This window comes from Lactuca sativa, chromosome 2 (assembly GCF_002870075.4).
Source record: "Lactuca sativa cultivar Salinas chromosome 2, Lsat_Salinas_v11, whole genome shotgun sequence".
Lineage (NCBI taxonomy): Eukaryota > Viridiplantae > Streptophyta > Magnoliopsida > Asterales > Asteraceae > Lactuca > Lactuca sativa.
This window is the reverse complement of record NC_056624.2, coordinates 185974143-185986639: the sequence shown is the minus strand read 5'-3', so window position 1 is coordinate 185986639 and position 12497 is coordinate 185974143. Positions and strand designations below refer to the sequence as shown.

General features: G+C 29.0%; 1 protein-coding gene across 2 annotated transcripts; it reads right to left on the bottom strand.

The window, feature by feature from the left end:
• Positions 1 to 69: 69 nt before the first annotated feature.
• LOC111876469 (uncharacterized) lies at positions 70 to 11759 on the bottom strand. Of its 2 annotated transcripts, none has more exons than XM_023872998.3 (2): positions 11528 to 11751; positions 70 to 1054 (listed from the first exon to the last, which is right to left on the bottom strand). In XM_023872998.3, the coding sequence occupies exon 2, from the start codon at positions 817 to 819 to the stop codon at positions 334 to 336; it is 486 nt and encodes a 161-aa protein (XP_023728766.1). In that variant the 5' UTR covers positions 820 to 1054; positions 11528 to 11751; the 3' UTR covers positions 70 to 333. The 2 variants fall into 2 exon arrangements, 1 of the variants encoding a protein (XP_023728766.1); XR_006188357.2 differs by lacking the exon at positions 70 to 1054 and adding an exon at positions 8643 to 10937 and having other exon boundaries at positions 11528 to 11759.
• Between the last annotated feature and the right edge of the window lie 738 nt (positions 11760 to 12497).

Sequence of the window (12497 nt, the reverse complement as noted above, 5' to 3'; positions counted from 1 at the left end):
CTGCTATTAAAATTTTATTCAGAAAAAAGTCACAGAAATGATGTTTACGCATTTGAAAAAGAACCAAAGTAACTTACAAGTTCCTGTTTAATAACTTCTATTAAACACTTAAAAAGTCACAGTAATGATCTTTACAAATTTGAAACCCAATCGATCATCCATTATTCAGATAGAGCATCATGTACAACAAAGACAATGCAATATAAACTTTTCTGAATCTTGTTTAAACGTGCATTTATATCGTTTCAATATAAACAAGGCACGTTAAGATCGTTATCAATCGAAATCTTAATCATTGTATTGACCAAAATACCCCTACCGCTACCACTACCATCACTCAAGTGATTGGATTCCATTGAAGGACACCCTACCAAAACCCAAATTATCAACTCTATACAATTCCATCCAAACCCTCTCAGCCTCAAACCTTGCACTGTACTTACGGCTTCCTCCTTGTTCATCATCTTCTCCGATGGCGTTCACTTTTCCCGATGCTACTTTCTCTCCCTTCTCTTTTCTTGAAATTCCATCTTTCTCCTCATCTTTCAACTTCTTCTTCTCTTTCTTCTTACTCATATTACCTAAACATTTCTTCCCCATCATCCATGGAAGCTTGAGAAATGTGAGTGTGAAAAAGTTGACGACGGCGCATGGGCAGCAACACACCGCAACGCAGTCGGCGATCACCCTCCCTGTGCAAGATCGGCAAGATTTTCCGGACCACTCCACTCCTCCGCCGTCGTCCAGTTGGTTCCGGTTGTTTCTTTTGCTGATTCCAGTGGTAGTTTCAGATGGGTAGGTTTCTAATTCACGACCCATCAGAAATCTTGAATTCTTGGTGCTGTTTCAAGCTAAAAAAGATCGCATTATCATAAGTGTGGTTGTGTTTGGGAATTGGGAATATGGGGAAGAGGGTTTAATGCGAAGTTTTTTAGATGATTTTTGTAAGGGAAGTTTTGGTTTGGGGCATGCAAACGCAAATCTTGATTCTTGGATTTTCCAAAGGGGTAGTGAAGTCCATGTAATTTAATGATGTGGGACTTAAAGTATATACCTGAAATGGAAGAAAAGGACCCATCAGCACGCGCACGTCACTATAACGCTCTTTTTTTTTTTATATATACATTTTTTTTGCAGGGGTAAATTCTATGTAAAAAAAGAATTGCCTTTTTTTAATTAAATATTTGAGATATGCACATATATCACATTATTAAACTATATGGAGTAGGTGTGCCCAAACCCACTAGTCAAGCTTTTGACATGCGGTGAACACGAACGTGAATAAACCGAAAAACTGAATTATACTATTTGGAAGAACAAAAAACCAGACCAATTAAACTAATACGAGTTCAATTTGGTTCAGGTATTAATCGGTCCGATTCGGTTATTACCCAAATAAACCGAATAACATTTACAATATAATTAAGGACTGAATAGTACCAAAAAGAATAGAATAACCTGAACAAACCAAATAACATTTATTTAAATTAAAATGTGGGTCAAATGATCCAATCATAGCTCTACAAATATTAAAATTTTCTTCTAGGGGGACAAAACATCTCAAATATATGTAAAATGATCCAATCATAACTCTACAAATATTAAAATCTTCTTCTAGGGGGATAAAACATCTCAAATATATGTATAATCTATTACAATAAAGTAAATGTTAGTTTAAAAAATCAAAATTTAATACCCCTGTTTAGGAGTTTGTATCTCATTGAATATATAACCAAAAATGTGTGTAAACTATGTAAACAGTAGTTTAAAATTTTAACTACAAGTTGGAAAACAGATCGAGCAAATTGAATAAATAACGAAAACACTATGACAGTTCGAAGTTGCCATAATTAGGACTTTTCAATTTCTGTTTCGGCTATTTAGGCCCGATTACGACATTATTCGGGTAACTTGAACCAAATAACTCGAGAACGGAATACGCCTAAAATACATACACGAGAACCAACCCGAATAGCTTATTTAGTCCTAACTCGAGTTTCAGTTATGGTTCGGGTTTCGGTCCAACGCTTATCCCTACACTAAGGGAGTGAGCCAAGCATTCCTCATTGGCACCTTATTGAGATATGAGAGAAGAGAGAGTAGAGAAATGATGGAGAGATAGTGTTTTCAACTGATTTGTGACTTTTTTTTGAACGGCCTATAAGATGGTTAGTATGTTAGTAACTTAAAAGTTAGAAACTCCTTTGCCAAAGTTCGAACTTGGGCTTCTACTCCAAGAGGCAATAACTGATTCGTGACGTGACGATAAAATTTTAGGAGTTACCCATACTACTCTGGGACTCCAAGTAGGCCCGTCTCTATTTAGGGGACATGTAAAAAAAATAATATGATAATATAACATGCACACCACCATTTCTTTCTAATCTTAAGGGTTCATTTAAGATACCCTTTGCAAATTATGATACCAAATGCATAATTTTATTTTTTTTCTATTATAATATAGTTGTATATATACTAAAATAAAAACGTACGGTTAATATGTACTTATTTTTCAGAATTATATTAGTTTCTAGCTTTAAATAAATTAAGTAGCATTATTTGTCATATATATATGAGTGTAAAGAGAGGAATGATTTAATGTCTATAATGTTCGTACTATAAGCATTATCCTTGATTTATTATAGGTAAATAAATCAAATTTAATTGATATAATGAAAGTTTCTAAATGGGCTAAATATTATCTAAAGTTATTATTTTGTTCTTGTAAAATTGGCTATTATATTTCTTTTCGAACGGGAAGTAAAAGACTAACAAGCTATGGTAACATATATTAGGTAAAAAAAGACGAAGTCACAAGATAAAAATAAACCATATATTTATAGTTTTGCATTAATATTATACCAATGTAGGTAATATATATCATTCGTGGATTTAAAGCATCATGAAAAAAAAAGCGAAGTCAAAGAAAAGAGAAATTACCATTTTTATTGACTATTTACCCTAGATCAGTGGCGGAGCTACATAGTACGTCCGGGTACTAGAACATCTTCAAAAAAATTGTTTATATATATATATATATATATATATATATATATATATATATATATATATATATATATATATATATATATATATATATTACTAAAAGAGAAATCTTATGACATCATTTTAAATAATCTGGACCATTGATTGTATTTCAATCTTATTTTTTCCACCCTTAGATCAAATTGTTGACATCATCTTCCCCATATGGAATGTATTTAATTCCAATAAATGCTTTCCAATCATCAATCAATAACTTACATTCGTTGAAATGAAATGTATTTAATTCCAATAAAAGTTTTCCATATTTTACATCTTGAATTTTCAGTTATGAAGATTTTAATATGGTCAATTTTAAAAACATATTACTAACAAATCATTTCAATCAGAACCTTAATATCAACCATTAATATAAATCCGTTTATATTAGTAAACCATTAATATAAAATCTTTTTTTATTAGGAAATTATTAATACCGAAAAATCATATTCAAATTATCACATACATATATGATTGATCATTGAATCCGCGGCTCACATTTATTTTCAATCGTTTCTTTTCTTCAAACATTCTCCTACAACATCGTTAATATTACCTTCTTTCGCTTTTTATATTTTTTCGATTATTTTTTGTGCCTATATCAAATGTATGTATTCATATATTTCGATTTTCTTTGTCACAAATTACATGAAATCAGTTAACTACTTTTTTGAAACTTTTCAAATAAACATGAAAAAATATTAGGTACCTTTAACAAAACAAAAATTAACTATCTTGGGAACTGACATTAATTACAAAAATGTTACTTTTATATATTAGAGATGATTATGATTTTTTATTTTATTTTTATGTCATAAGAATCCGGTTAATTTTGGCATGATTTTAAAATATCATTAAAATTATTATGTTTTTGTACATCATATCAACCTACTTTTTTATTTTTATATAGTAAAAATATAATTTATTAATTTGCACAACAAATATAGATATTTCAAATTTTGTAATATTATTATACCTTACAAAATACAACTCCCTCCAAAATAAATTTTCGCCAATAATTCATCAATAATTTCAACAAATTTAAATTTGTATTTTCTTTATATAATTTTTTTAATGATCCTGATTTTTTTTCTCCAAAAGTATATCAAACATATATGTCTTAGATAATGTTGCCCTATTATAATTATTATTTTCCAAAAATATATTCGTTTAATGAGGAATTTGATATAATAAAGGAAGTGAATGTTAATTAAAATGAGATATATATTCCATAATTATTACATGAGTTTATTAAAAAAAATAATATCAAGGTGTAAGCATTAAGCATTTTTAAAGTGAAATTTCAGAATACATACAAACGATGATGTTGTACAATGAAATATAAAATTGAATAGACTGAAAAAAAACACTATTAAAACAGTCAATCTTGAAAATAACATAGTTATGAAAAATTATAAAGTAAGATAAAAATTATAAGATATTAGGAGATTCGTAAAAAGTACATTTAGTAAAAACGTTATGGTTATTAGAAAATACAATATATAAACTAAATTATCACAATAGTAATGAAATGTCATTATTTGATATTTCATATAATTGAAAGATATATCAAATTACATTGATGATATACTAAAATTATTCAAAGTTGCGCCAAAACGAATGCAAAGTTCTTGCGAACACTAAATAAATAAGAACAAACATAAAAGCTAGCATTTATATTCATAATCAATTTACAATAAACCAATCATGATTTATAAAAGAATCTCCATTGATGATATACTAAAATTAAATCTGTATAACGTTTAACATTTTATAAATTATGTTACATAACTTTATTTGAATAAATAAAATAGTTGTCAATATTTAATGCAATAGAAAAAACGGTATATTGGTTGTCAATATATGTTTAAATTAGGTAACATTATTATGCAATGAACGTCTAATTAAAATGCTTATAAATATATAAATATCATAACTATATGAGACGAGGAAAGTCGTTCAACTAATAAAACAAAAAATGATGTCTACAAAGAGATCTTTCAATGATTATATATATTTATCGTTTTCAATGTATTTTCTACACATTTCAATAATACTAATAACCATATATTTTTTTTATAATCATTATACAATAACTATAAACAATTATATGTTTTTTATGCGTGTCCCGCGTTTAACGTGGGCTATAATCTAGTATATATATATATATATATATATATATATATATATATATATATATATATATATATATATATATATAAACATGCTCTCTGTTATTATACCCCCAACTAAAAAGATTGTACCATGTTTTTTAATCCCCAAAATATGATAACTATATAAAATATATTTTGACAATGTTTGTATCCCTATATCAAAGTTTTTAGCTCCGTTAATGCTCTAGATGGTGTGATTATAATTAAATAAATCTATATAACTTCTAGGTAAATGTTTATTATCATCATACTTTGTAATCTACGAGTTTGTTTATATATATATATATATATATATATATATATATATATATATATATATATATATATATATATATATATATATATATATATATATATATATATATATATATATATATATATATTTCCTGAAAAAAATCCTTTCTCAAGTTGTTTCTTCTAGAGGGAAAACATTTGTGCCTGCATACACTAAAAAACAAGATCTTAAACATGTAATGGATTGGCTGGAGTATCATATTTAAACATTTGTTGTTATTGTTTTTTTTAAATCTTAATTCAAGATAAAATATTTTTAGCAAACAAAAAAAAACTTGTACATAAGATAAATAAATTGGCACAAACTTTTGAGCGACTATTTATTTTAAGGCGAGTTACGACAACTTTAAATTAATTGAAAGCGGTCACAATTTCCCAAAACTCTATTTGCTGTATGTTTTCTTCCTCACTGAATTTTATAAAAGGTCGTGATTTTGTAAGGGTTGGATGATTTGAAAAAGGTAAAACATAAATAACTAGAGCATTCTTTTAAGTAATTTTCGTTTTTAAGATAAATATAATTTTAATAAAAATATTACTGTTAGTACCATAATAATGATAAATATAATAAAGTCGTAGATTAAGAATTTATTACTAATGTTATAAATATTTTACAGTGATTATTTTTAACGCAACTTATATGTAAAGTTAATGCTGTATTTTTATAGGTATACCAATATAGATATATTGTGATTTTAATATAGAAAAGGGTATCGTGAATAGGACTTGACAACTTATGATGAAAATAGCCCAACAATGTTCACATAGAAATCACTCTCTTTGCCATTTTATTCTTTAAATAACATGTCAAAAGAAAAAAAGTTCTTACAATATACGTACATATTTTACATCTATGCTTTTTCGAATATTACTATTTCTTTTACATCCCTTTCTTTACATATTTTGACTATTTATTTGACAAAAGTAGTAGCCATACATTTGTATAAAGGGGAAAACGCATCTCCATCGATCTAATGTCAACACATGATCAGTAAGTTATAGAACACCAACAATTAAGAGAATTTAAGTTTTGGGTTGAAGTAGTTTTAGACAGTTTGTAGGTTGTACACCAAAAATGATATTAGTAACAAATATAATGGCTTATGATGTGCCCTTCTAATAGTATAGATACCAGGCCACGAACCATAACAAAGTTTATATTATGGAAATTAAGGTTTCAAAATTCAAATACCATAGTTGAATTGAAAGACTAAACTAGGATGAAAATAATAGAATATGTGGGACCTCCGCACGTGGGAAGAGGAAAAGATAGACAGGCAGGTAAGCATAGAAGCCAAGTTAGTGAAAGGAAAGCATGGTTGGTGGTGTCACGAAATCACAACTTCATTTGTACCATCTTATTTCAGCTTCCTTCTTCCCCCAACCATCATTCCCAAGTCTTTTCACCCTTTTTTTTGTTGCTTTTCAAACTTTGGCATATTCTTTCACTTTTACTTTTGGTTTTGTTTGTACTTTTATTCATTTGAGAATTTAGACAATGTATTCTTTTACTGATTTATGGTAATATATCTTTCGCTTATAATAATAAGATGTAAAATATGTTATAATTTTACGTAAACTAAGAAAAACAAAGCATTGAAAGTTGTATTATAATAACCAAAATGCCCGTATTTCATAAACGGATATAAGAAAAAAAAACACAACCAATTCCAGATATAGTTAGTTTCATATGGAGTTTCAAACTCAATTGATGTGGTCATCCTATTTAAAGTGTTATTTTATCAATTTCGAAGACATATGTATATGAAGAACAACTTCACAAATGTGGATATGAAGAATAAGAACAACTTTGAAGATCTACATATGAAGCGGAAGAAGAACAATCTTTGAAAATACGCATTTGAATAACATATTCTAATTAATATCTCCATATGTAGTTTATGTTGTACGGTTTGTTAATACATGTTATATGTTTCATAAATATTGTCTTTGGTCGTATCTTGTTCTTCATTTACTCTCAAAAACTAGTTTCAAACATTGGCTAATGAAGAACAAGTTGGGCAACTTTACATCTAAGTATCTAACCACATTCGATACTCCTTTTTTAGCATTTTTTTTATGTAATCTATGATCAATTATTATATACTATTTCTTAGCGAACGTTATAAAATGGTACGGAGTAGTATCTTATTCTACTAGATGTAATTAGTTTGTCTCGAAAAAAAAATCTATATTTATTTTTGAATATTTTATCGAAGCCAGTGCCAACTAAATTAAACTTGGCTAATATAAGTGACTAGATACCTAGGTCCCGTTTGATAGTTTCTATCCGGGAAAATGCTGTCTGGTAAAGTGTTGTCTGTGAAAGTTTTCTGACTGGGAAAGAAACCATGCTGTTTGATTGTACATCTGATTGACTGTGCTGAATGATGAAAAAAAGTAATAAAAAATAAAAAATAAATTTAAAAAAAGTTATTTAAAAAAAATTAATAATCCAAGAAAGAAAGAAAGAGGTGGGGTTTTGTACATAATTGTCTTTTCGGCCCATTCAACCAGAAAGATATGATTTTAGGGCTTTCTAGGAAAGACATATTTTACCAGGAAAGACCTTTTTTTGTGCAAATCAAACAGTCTTTTCGGTTCATTCAGCCAGAAAGATCTGTTTAGACCTGGAAAGATGCATATCAAACGAAACCCTAGTTTTTTTTGCAAATTCGATCAAGGATGTGATATCCCTTCCGATTAGCAATTTATTTTTTATAAATACAATTTTTTTACACCTCCTTCAAAATCAGGGAGGGTATTGTTTGAAAAATTAATTTTATTAATTTTCAAAAATGGATTTTCTCCATTTTTTAGCACAAATTTTGGACTCTAAATATAATTAAAAACGAGTTATTGATTATATATATTCGTGTTCTCCTCCGTGATATCTTCGTTTTGATACATCACACGTCCAAAATTGATTAAAAATGAATGAGAAATTACTTGTCAAAGTAGGGCAATTTGAAGAGAAAATAAAGAAGTTAAGTGGGTTTTAAAACTCATTACACATTGGTGGGAGAATGAAAAAGGAAATTAGTTTATAAAGACAAAGACTAGCTATCTTTGTAAGATTTATTAAAACTAAGGCTCTCTCTTGCACGTGCACATAGTGGAGTTGCAAATGCGAGCCAAATTGGCTTCGGGCCACTGAACTAGTGTGTGTGTTTTTTTTGCATTTTTTCCTTTTTTTTCTTATTTAATTATGGCAGTTATGATTTCGTTTTAATTACATTGGGTAGTATATATACAACGCCTATATGACTGATTCGATACACCAAATGCAACAAAATCACTCTTTTCATATCTTACGTTTCTGCTTCATCTTTCCTCTCTTGCTACATCTTTCCTCTCTTGCTACAACCAAAGTATAGTCCAAGCCAAGTGAGAGTTTGGACAATCTAGAAGAATTGCTTTCTACTGTTGTATCTTAGGAAACAAACACCTATATATGACGAATTTGTTTTAAGGAAACTATGTTAAATACAGACGTCAATCAATAATTTTTACGGTTTTGTTTTTTTTTCGTACAATTTTTGGAGTTGTATTTTACTAAAAACAAAAAAACATGTCAATGTATCACCACTTTTTGTCTTGCCCATTCCATAGGTAGGCGCAATATTTGATTTTGTCCTTTTACGAATACCGCAAGAAACATGGTTCCCAAACATTTTCGTTTAAAGTGGAAAACATGTATGAAGATTAATCATTGTAAGCTTGTCGTAAACATCCAAAGTTATAAACTGGATGTGTTAATTGTTAAAAAACTTTAATATGATAAACATATATCGTTATGAAGCTAAATCTTACTACATAATCGATGGCAGAAAAGAAGAGCTCTGAGCGTGCTCGTCAATATTTATGTGTGTTATGGCGTCTTCATTCACCTTCTTCGGATTGAGAGCAGAAATGCTTATTTTGTATCGAAAATTGATATCTCAACATATATCGTTTCAATAATATACCTTATTCTTACTATTAATCGTACCCTTACCTTTTCTAACAAATGACCCAAAACTTTTCTTTTCCTCACTTGACAATGGTTGAGATGTATTTGGTTTTTTATACATGTGTGTTCGTCCATAAATATTTGAACTTGGAACAAATTAACATTTTAGCTCATGTAGTCCAGATCCACCAAGTACATTTATCACGACATTTAGCCACATACTTGTATTTTTCAGATTTCATATTTCTAATGTCAAATCCCTCCTAAACACATTCATACATATAGATTTAGATCTTCTTTGTTGTTGAACAATATATTTCGGATATATGATGTTGGTTTGTAGTCGACTGATGGTGTTTTGATGTACATGGGGTATGTCATTGATTTTCAGGGGGACACACCCCAAAAAAAGTATCTCATATAGTGCCACCTTTTTATCCTATATTCATAGTACTCATAGTTAACCTTTTTTAGACCATAGAAACTGTCAAATTGTTCCACTAACACCCGATGAGGTTCTAGTTTTAAATCATTTAGTAACAATAACAATTTTGCCTATTCATCTTCAGAAGCATCCTTGCATATAGCTTCGTTCTTTCCCCTTTACTTTGTACTTTGGAGGAATATAATGACTAACTTCCATTTCTGTTTCGTACATAATAGTTGGATTCATTGTAAATAGTTGTGTTTGTTATATTGTAGGAACATAGTGACTAGTTTTCCCTTGTATTTCGTTCATTGGAGAAAATACTGACTACCTCCCCCCTGTGTGTTTGGTACATTGGAGGAACACATCGATTATCTCCCCTTTATTTTTCGTACAAAACAAACTTATATATTATAAGAGGTGGTATGTTGTGTTCAATATTCGGAGCCAACATATATGCATCTTCATTGGTCATCCCCATGTCATGAAAACCTTTTGTTTTATTGACATTGAAACACGCCAACTCTTAAATTCCCGTGATGTTTTGTTTCATGCATGAAGATATATTTCCATTTAAAGTTTTAAGTACTCACAAAACCAAGAGCATGTCAACCCCTTTCCGTTTCACGAAATGTGTTGTTGCATACACCAATAATAATCAAATTGTTAAATTTAACTAACATCTTATTTTCAACTAAATCTCAAGAAAAATTATTTTCAAAATAATACTAGTATTATTTGTAATATATCTAAAGTGAGATGTTAACAAAAACAACCCTTGCATTTAAATCAAAGTACCAAACAACCCCCTTTACACATTTTATGCACTAACAAGTCCCGGTTTTTCAGTTTTTCCGATTCCATTTCATTTAGACAAGCCTTTTCAGTCATAATCGATTCCAAAACTGATATAACCGACCCGAACCCGAAGCCAAACCGGAACCAAAATCAGTTCCCTTATACCGGTCCGGTCTTCGATTCTAGGAATTGTCACTTTTGGGTTTTCAGTTATTCCAGTTCCGGTCTGGTTATGGAACCAGACACGCCCCTAGTATGGACAATACACTAACAACTTATAATTATTTAACATAAACATTAAAAGTTTGAAATTTCAAAGCGGGTAACATGTTTTTTGAAGTTCAAATTTTAGTATCAAATTGAAATTTCGAAACATGCTTTTATCGGGGAAAAAGGAGTTGGCAAAATGCAACCTCTTCAATATTTGTGACATTTGCACGATCTTTTTTAAAATATTAAGACTAATGTTGTAAGAATCATAAAAATGACAAAACCAAATACATTTACTACACAATTAGTTATTCTAGTTCGAACTTTTTGTATACGATATTTTGTAGTGGACTATGTAGAGTTTTAACAAGCAAATACATTTCTGGTTCATATGGAAGTGACATAGATTCATACCCTTCAAACATTTAATTTTCGGGTGAGCAACTACACTATAGTCATTACGATTAGCTAAAACCTGAAGTGAACATAACAATTAACAAGCTAGGCGAATGATTGTTTAACAACCGAAAAAAAAGGTGATGGAGAGTTTGATCGATTCAGGATATAGATATCAAACAAATCACATAAAATTTAAGAGAATTTGGGGGAAGAACACTGAAATAGTATTACCTTAAAGATCAAGATCACCATCCAAATCGAATCTGCAACATGTTAGCAATTTGTGAATCAAAAATGCCTACCACCTTCAATTAAATGGGTCTGGCTTTTGAGTTTTGAGTCGAGGAGATGATAATTGTGATGGATTTCTCATTTTTCGAGGAAGAGAGAAACAGAGAGAATAGTTGAAATGGATGATTAATATATATGTCTAATTTCTTCTGCTTCTAAAAAAATATGTCTGATTTCTTAATGTTAAAATGAATCTTGGACTGCAATAATGGAGGAGATGTATGAAATTTCAATTAATTAAAAAAGTCTTATATTGATTTAAAAAGGGTTATCTTGCCAGAAGGATATATTGATAATTAATTAAACAAATAAATCTATTAATTACTTAACATTTCTGGTCGTCTTCCCCATGACCTCCCTTCCACACATAGATTTTGTCCCATACGCTTCGGTCTCTTTCAGTTATAACGTGTTCTAAAAAACAATGGAAAGAGTAAAGACATAGAGAAAAGCATAATAATAGCTTATTTAGAAGTGCACTAATCATTATAGAATGTACTTTCCGTATGGTCTCTAGAAAAAAATTTAATATGTGAGATTTACTTTACTATGTAATATTGAAATTGTTCATGATATTGTATAAAAAAACATTGTTTTTCAAGTTCTTTTATGTTTTTGCATCAAGAAAATATCTTTTTTGAAGATTTCTTATTATATGAATCTTCAAAAACCATTTGCACAACAAAAATACTAAAACAAAGTTAGAGGTTGTGAAAGATTTTTACAGAAAAAAAAAAGTGTAAAAATGAGAAAAATTAAAGCTCTCAACTCTAACATTCAAAATTGTCATCCACCACATTTTTAAGACATTTTATTATATATATATATATATATATATATATATATATATATATATATATATATATATATATACTAGTTTATAACCCGTGGAAACCACGGTTACAAAATT

What these genes read in the sequence shown, in the direction of transcription:
- LOC111876469 (XM_023872998.3), bottom strand. Translation starts at nt 819, where the DNA reads ATGGGTCGTGAATTAGAAACCTACCCATCTGAAACTACCACTGGAATC.